This window comes from Bison bison, unplaced genomic scaffold (genome assembly GCF_000754665.1).
Source record: "Bison bison bison isolate TAMUID 2011002044 unplaced genomic scaffold, Bison_UMD1.0 scf7180017864062, whole genome shotgun sequence".
Taxonomy (NCBI): Eukaryota; Metazoa; Chordata; class Mammalia; order Artiodactyla; family Bovidae; genus Bison; species Bison bison.
The window spans coordinates 1,942,381-1,950,808 of record NW_011494634.1 but is presented as its reverse complement, the minus strand read 5'-3'; the positions used below and the strand labels follow the sequence as shown (position 1 = coordinate 1,950,808).

The window sequence follows — 8,428 nt, the reverse complement described above, 5'->3', positions numbered from 1 at the left end:
GGGACATATGTATACTTATGGCTGATTCACGTTGTTCTACGGCAGAAGCCAACACAATATTGTAAAGCAACTACCTTCCAATTAAAAATAAAGTTTAAAATATTTAAATCTATATATGAGTATTCAAAGCAGCATCATTCATAATAGCCAAAAGTGGCAACAATTCATATTGTTCATATGAATTCATATTCAGCTCCAGTTGAATGAATCAAGAAAAGGTAATAAAACTATATAAAGGAATACTACTCAGAAGTAAAAGGAACAAATACTGTTACATGTTACAACATGGGTGAACCTCAAGAACATAATGCCAGGTGAAGGAAGCAGGCATGAAAGATTACATTCTGTCTGATTCCATTTAAGTGAACTATACAGAAAAGACAAATCTATGGAGACAGAAAACAGACTAATGGTTACCTGGGACTAGAGGTAGAAATGGGAATGATAGCAAATGGGCACTTGGGATCTTTTGAAGATGAGGGAAATGTTCTAAAACTGGATGGTGATGATAGTTACACAACATGTAAAATCATTAAACATCTATGAATTGCACTCTTAAAATAGGTTAATTTCATAGATATAATTTATGATTCAATAAATCTATTTTCTAAACATGTGTTTGATAATCTCTCTCTTTGGAGACTATTTTTTCTCTCAATTCCTTGGAAAACTTCTACTTATCCTCCAAAACTCATCTCATCTATAAAGCTTTCTCTTACATTCCCCCAAAGCAGAATTAGCCACTTTGCTCTACTTCTCTACTTGACCTATCTTATTATAGTCCTCAATACATCACAATACAATTATTTCTTTCCTTTGCTCCTCTATGCTTCTTAGTGGAAGAGAGTAACATGCTTGGCATACATTAAGCACTCAATAAGTGTTGGCTTGATTGAATGAATACATGAATGAATGTTCAAGAAATAGTTCAACTAACAAATAACTATTGGATATCTGCTGCTACTGCTAAGTCACTTCAGTCGTGTCTGACTCTGTGCGACCCCATAGATGGCAGCCCATCAGGCTCCCCCATCTCTGGGATTCTCCAGGCAAGAACACTGGAGTGAGTTGCCATTTCCTTCTCCAAAGCATGAAAGTGAAAGTGAAAGTGAAGTTGCTCACTCATGTCTGACTCTTAGCGACCCCATGGACTGCAGCCCTCCAGGCTCCTCCGTCGGTGGGATTTTCCAGGCAAGAGTACTGGAGTGGGGTGCCATCGCCTTCTATGTACAAAATACTTCAGAAAGATAAAATGTTGGAGTCTAGTCAAAGTTACATAATGATAAAAGATAGTCCCCTCACCTCTTTTTGGGTTTTCTTTTGGGTATTTATTATGTGCCGAGTCTTTTATTTTACTTAATTTTCCTAGCTACTCTAAGGGGTAACCTTCATTTCACAGATGAGGAAACTTGGGTTAGAAAGGCTTCGCTCCCACTGCTGTGTCATGAAGATAGGATTCCAACCCAAACCAGGGTGACAGTCACTATACTCCAGACTCTCCATGTAAGTGAAACAATAATGTTTTCTTTTCAGCATTTATATAGCAATTGTCTTTACTAGGACATATTTCAAATGTTCATTTCAATGGTCTGAATATGCCTAGATGAATTTTTGTTGTTTTTGACTGTTTTCTGTGTGTCTAATAATTGTATGTCTTGCTAAAATATTTATGCCATGTCAAGATATACAGAAAATAATGCTCATATTGTGTTTGTTGTTGCTGTTCAGTCACTGGAGTTATACTATTCTTTCATTCAAATCTTATTTGTTTAAGCTCCTAATTATAAACAGCTCCCTAGAGAAGGCCCAAAAGGTGATATATTTTCTATCCTAGCATCTTATTAATTTGCATTGCAAACTGCCATGGAAACAAAGATTTCTGTTTTCTCTTATTGGATGTAAAGATGTGTATCATATCACAAAAGTAAGTTTTCTATGTAATTATTTTGATGAAAAAAAAAAATAGCTGTTACCCACCTAAGGCAGCAACCATTTAAGTTGTTCCAACTGACTGAAAGCCTATTTGTCTACAGAATTTAAATCATGTTTATGTTGTCTCAAAGATTAGAGATTTTACATCAAAATTTTCTGGAGAGGTTTTTTGGTGGGTCAGAGGATTATTTAATGAGAATGAAATATATAAAGCCTACTGAAATCTAAAGAATAAACAATTAGATGGTATTTTTTGAAAAATAAAAATCAAGTTTTCAAAAAAAAAAATTAACACAAAGTTCCCCACCCAACTTCCTGCCTAAAAAATCTCCCTCTCTGGGGTGCTCAGGGCTGGTGCACTGGGATGACCCTGGGGGCTGGGATGGGGAGGGAGGCGGGAAGGGGGTTCTGGATGGGGAACATATTTGCACCTGCTACTGAATCATGTCGATGTATGGCAAAACTCAGTACAATACTGTAATTAGCCTCCAATTAAAATAAATACATTAATTTTTTTAAAAAAGAAAGAAAATCTCCCTGTCTGAATCCTGGGTACTCAGGTGTGGCTCACAGACCAGCAGCATTGGCATTTCTAGGAGCTCCTGAGAAAGGCTGAACCTCTGACCTCAACAGGATCACAGGATCAATGGAGATGTTTCTGCCCCTTATTTGGAAGAGCTGCTTGATGGAGTGCATGCCTCTGCCACCCTGCAAGGCTCCCTCCCAAATGATCAAATCTCATTTTTCACCTCTTTCCACTGCAGTCATTCACAATCCCACCAACTCAAGTTATTTCTTAATCCTAAACTTCACCACCTAAAACAACCCCAACCCTTCCTTCCCTTCTCTTCCTTCCTCACTCCCTCCCACCTTTCTTTCTTTACAGGTTTATTACCTGTCTCCCTCCACTGAGGAGTAAGTGCGTGGGAACAAGCACTGAGATTGTCCTGGACTCTGCTTTATCCAGAATACGGTCTGGGTTATAGGACATGCTCAATAGATATGTGATAAATGAATGAATGACTTTTCTTATCAAAAGATGATCTGTTTGCCAGCCACATCAGTAATGAAAACCATACTTGTCTATCAGCTTAAGCAATATGTCATTTCCTGCAAACATCTGATCAATCCTAATGACTGAGCATATTTATATGCACCTACATTTCATGGAGTACATCATGAGAAACGCTGGGCTGGAAGAAGCACAAGCTGGAATCAAGATTGCCGGGAGAAATATCAATAACCTCAGATATGCAGATGACACCACCCTTATGGCAGAAAGTGAAGAGGAACTAAAAAGCCTCTTGATGAAAGTGAAAGAGGAGAGTGAAAAAGTTGGCTTAAAGCTCAACATTCAGAAAACAAAGAACATGGTATCTGGTACCATCACTTCATGGCAAATAGATGGTGACACTGTGGAAACAGTGTCAGACTTTATTTTTTGGGCTCCAAAATCACTGCAGATGGTGATTGCAGCCATGAAACTAAAAGACGCTTATTCCTTGGAAGGAAAGTTATGACCAACCTAGATAGCATATTAAAAAGCAGAGACATTACTTTGCCAACAAAGGTCCGTCTAGTCAAGGCTATGGTTTTTCCAGTGGTCATGTATGGATGTGAAAATTGGACTGTGAAGAAAGCTGAGCACCAAAGAATTGATGCTTTTTGAACTGTGGTGTTGGAAAAGACTCCTGAGAGTCCCTTGGACTGCAAGGAGATCCAACCAGTCCATCCTAAAGAAGATCAGTCCTGGGTGTTCATTGGAAGGACTGATGCTGAGGCTGAAACTCCAATACTTTGGCCACCTCATGCGAAGAGTTGACTCACTGGAAAAAACCCTGATGCTGGAAGGGACTGGGGGCAGGAGGAGAAGGGGGCGACAGAGGATGAGATGGCTGGATGGTATCACTGACTCGATGGACATGAGTTTGAGTGAACTCTGGGAGTTGGTGATAGACAGGGAATCCTGGCGTGCTGTAACTGATGGGGTTGCAAAGAGTTGGACACGACTGAGCAACTGAACTGACTGACTGACATTTCATGGATAACATTTTAACAGGCAAAAATCTCCAAATGAAATCCATTTCCAGAATCTTATGTAAAAATGTCCAAAGAGGTATCTAAATATGAGTATGAGCTTAAAATAATGAATTAATTCCTCCAAGTCACAAAGAAAAATGTCTCTTTATATCCATAGCACAGAAGTAGCAAAATAAGCAAGCTCAAAGGCAATATACTTTACATTTAATACTTTATATTTCTAATAAAATCATTTATTACCTTAATACTCATCAATGGTGACACTGAAAGTTTGCTCTTTAACTTCCTCATGTGTAAAAATAATAAGGCTATTTCAAGGTAGGAGTCTCTTATCAACCTAAAACAATAAAACATTGTACTTACTACATAGCCTCAGTACTCAGAAGCATCATTTTGCATCATGTGACAATTTGTGGGCAAATGAAGGTAAAAACAGGCAAAACTAGCATCTGTTCCAAACTGACCCTTTTTTCATAGCACCTGTGGCTTAAACACTGGCATCTTCCTCCCTACTGAAATCAGAAGCTCTTAAAGACAGCTGTGTGTTCTTCCTTGTCCTGTGCTATCCTCCTGCCATGACTGCAAGGAGTCCAGCATCAAGACCATTCTGGAATATTCCAGCACACAAGGCACTACAGAAGTGATAGTCAAGCCTGGAAAACCAGGTCTATGTCTCTACCCTCCTACACTGATTAGATTCTAAAGAGACACACAGAGTTATGCTGAAAGCCATGACTTGGTGTGGGTGAGGGCTGTGCGTTCACTACCAAACCTGTCAGACAGGGTTATTTAAATCAGTGCATTAAGTCAATTATACAGAATTGAGTCGCCCAGCCTTGGCACTGATGAACCAGCATGACACAAATCCCTTCTCGATACAATTTCACATCTGGTGGAAATTCCTGTATCCTTGGACTGATAGGAGATCAAGCTGAGTATAGCCCGGAAGTGATTTACAGTCCAGTATGTCACCAGGTTAACTGCTGTCATCAACTGTCACTGAGAATGAAGCCTTAGGGCAGAGCCAAAAGCAACAAGCTTGAAAAGGAAGTCAGTGAACCAGTTGGACAATGAACACCCCAAACTAGCCCTGCCATGGGAAGAGAGTGTCCCAGTCATTTCAGCACACATCCAGAACACGGGACTCAAACCCAAATGCATATTGTGATAATGGAAAGGTCTTTTTTTTTACCCTGAATTTTGATCATTTCTCAAGCTTAGCTGTATAGCTTCAAACAGACTCTCAAGTTGCATAGTTGGAGGTTTCTCTTCCATCAATATTTGACATTCTATTTTGCCTGAAAGAGAAAAAGGATATACAAAGATGCATTTTCTTTTTCCTATCATTTAGGACTTCAGGACAAATATTTTATGCTGGAAATTTGGAAAACTGGATGTGTTCTCCTTGCTTGCCCATCTCTCGTTTCCTGCTGGAAGGTACGCCAGTGGGGAAAGAGCTGCTGCTTCCTTCCCTGGGCACCTCGAGGTTCCCCTGCCTCCTTTCACTGTTCGGACACAAGTGTTATCATCCTATTTTCCTTCCATTTCCTTACTTTGCGCTCTCACTTCCTCCTGCAGTGTATTCCTTTAATCTACATCCATTTTCTTCTTTCCTCAATCATTGCAGGCATCATAGGAAACACCTTTGCTAGAAACAAATCCTAGAAAAATCAGCAAACGCTGGAAAACCAACACAGATGATGAAAATGCTCTCGCGTGCACACAGCTCCCCCTTCCTCATGGTAAGCTGCAGCCTTCAAATGCCAGGCGCTGGAATGCTACTTCTATAGCCAGAAGGACTGGAAAGGGAAATCTCATAATCACTGTGAAAAGGATTGACAGTTTCCATGCAGCACGTGGACAGAGCATAGAGCCACCTCGTGTGAAGTTCATATCTGGGCATTTAGTAGCTCTTGACTTATAGATGGTTATTTACCCAGACTGCCCTCATCTGCCAACCAGGATGGATCATGCCTAACTTGTAGCACTATTGTAGGAACTGGCAATATGAGATGTAAGACACTGGTTATAGTGCTTTGTACCTAGTAGATGTTCAATGAATGATACCAATTGTCATCATCACTTTTCTCAGGGCTAAAATGGCCACAACAAAGTTATATGAATGCATTATGCAAATGTGTATTGCAAGTTATAAGTATAGATATGCTATAGCTATTTAAATGGATAGGTATCTTTTACAGAAACTGGCTATTTTAGCTAAGTAATGAAATTCAGCATAAAAATATCTTCTAAGCATTCTTTAAGTAACATTTTTCATAGCTAAATGGCTGATAATGAGATTTTTGTGTCAAACGTGAAACTTTGCATAAGGAAAGCCAGTCATAATTGTAAAAGAAATGAAAATAGGAGTCTTTTTTCCCTTTCTAGATGTAAACTTAATATAAGCATGTTCACTTTATTCAAAACGGAGTTTGGCAGAGACATCAAGGTGTTTGTCAACACCACGCCCTTTGTAAAATCAATATTTTATATAATCAGTGACCAGATTTTTAAGAAGCCCTTTGTTAACAGGAAAAAAAGTTTTGCCAAACTTTATCATAGTTGTGACTCCAAATACATCTTACCTTTCTGAAAAAAGATTTCAGCTTCCACCTCATGTTCTTCTGTTCCTGATGTCCTAGCGAGCTTCAAAGCTATTTCAAAAAAATGAAGGGCAGGTAACCACTTTGAAGAATCCTTCTTTTTACTGGTATAATATACTTGCTTGGCCACTGTATGTCCTAAAAGAAAGACGTTAGATGAAGAGGGAGAAATATACAGAGTGTTCATAACAAGGGCTTCGCAGGTGGTGCTAGTGTAAAGAACCGGCCTGCAGTGCAGGAGATGCCAGTTCGATCCCCGGGTTGGGAAGATCCCCTGGAGGAGGGCATGGCAGCCCACTCCAGTATTCTTGCCTGGAGAAACCCATGAACAGAGAAGCCTGGCAGATTAAGGTCCATGTGGTTGTAAAGAGTCGGCCACGAATGAAACGACAGCACACACACACACCCATTCATACCCAACCTCCCAGTTAACAGACTCCTCTCACAGTAGGTGCAACTAAGAAGTCTGGGTGTGTTGGGGGACGAGGGTCCCTGGTAGCCTAGTGGTTAAGATTCCAGGCTTTCACTGCTGTGCCCTGGGTTCAATCCCTGGTCAGGAAATGAGCTCCCACAAGCCCTTAGCAAGGTCAAAAAAAAGAATAGAATTCTAGGTGTCTTTAGTTTTTAGCATTGAAGAACACTTAAAGGAAACTCAGTACCCAAATATTTCAATGAACTATAAACAACAGCCTTTTGATACTTGGTCTTTGATAAATTTCAACATTTTTCTCATTTTTAAGATGAAGGATAATCTCTTGAGTCTTTTTCCGTTCTAAAAGTTCATAATGCTCTACATGACTTCTGGGTTCCAGAGATAAGGTTGTTAGTAGTGAAACACCTGGAAGTTTTATAAACTTTTATGTTGTTCCCAATAAAAGTTGCATATATTAATAGGCAGTAATTTCTATTCAGTTCTATAGTGGTTCCTCACGTTGTATATTTTCTCATTATAACTTGTTTGCAAACCCATTATGGACAAAGACCTCAAGTCATACTTCTGGTATGGTCCCATCACTTCTTAACATAATAAAGGATTATTGTATTATTGAAGGGGCATTAGATTTAATTTCTAATCACCCCAAAGACAGCCAGACATTTATTCCACAAATATTTTCTGAATTCTTAGGCACTGGATAAGAAAGAGAAAAGTGGAAAATAAGAACTAAGGTTCCTACAATGCCAGGTACCATCCCAAGTACTTAAGCATTATCTCATATAATCCTTCCAACTCTGAGTGGATATCATTATTATGCTCATGTTACAGAGGAAAAAGCAGTGGCACAGTGAAGTTTAAATAAATTGCCCAAAATCACACCATCTGAACCTAGGCAGTCCAGCTCCAGGGCCCATACCCTAAACCCTGACTCTGCAGCAAACCTCTTAAGTGAGAGACCATGGAGCTTAATGTCTAACAGGGAATGTGAACGGCCAGACAGGCAATCAAAATACTGTGTGGTGGACTGTGTAGGCAATGAAAGCCCAGGACACTGTGGTAGCAGGTTATAGGAGCCCTGGGCCAGACCTGAGAAAGGTCAGGGCTGCCTGCCTACGGAGTACGGCCATCAGGGCGGGCAACTGATGATCACCTTGTTATGTTTAAAGAAGAAAAATGTTGAGATAAAAGCAAAAGGCATTTATTTGACTTTTTTCTTGTTTCTTGAGGTGTGCCTGTATTGCTATGAACTTTCCCCTTAGGACTGCTTTTACCGTGTCCCACAGGTTTTGGGTTGTTGTGTTCTCATTTTCATTCGTTTCTATGCAAATTTTGATTTCTTTTTTGATTTCTTCTGTGATTTGTTGGTTATTCAGCAGCGTGTTGTTCAGCCTCCATATGTTGGAATTTTTAATAATTT

At 39.6% G+C, this 8,428-nt stretch overlaps 1 protein-coding gene across 6 annotated transcripts in view; it reads right to left on the bottom strand.

Moving 5' to 3' along the window:
* CFAP54 (cilia and flagella associated 54) overlaps nucleotides 1-8,428 on the bottom strand; it is a 308,337-nt gene that overhangs the window by 75,144 nt on the left and 224,765 nt on the right. For all 6 annotated transcript variants that reach the window (XM_010836300.1, XM_010836298.1, XM_010836299.1 and 3 more), the window contains 3 exons: nucleotides 6,558-6,713; nucleotides 5,165-5,270; nucleotides 4,213-4,309 (listed from right to left, as the gene is read on the bottom strand). In XM_010836300.1, coding sequence (XP_010834602.1) covers nucleotides 4,213-4,309; nucleotides 5,165-5,270; nucleotides 6,558-6,713 — 359 coding nt within the window. The remainder of the gene's footprint in view (nucleotides 1-4,212; nucleotides 4,310-5,164; nucleotides 5,271-6,557; nucleotides 6,714-8,428) is intronic.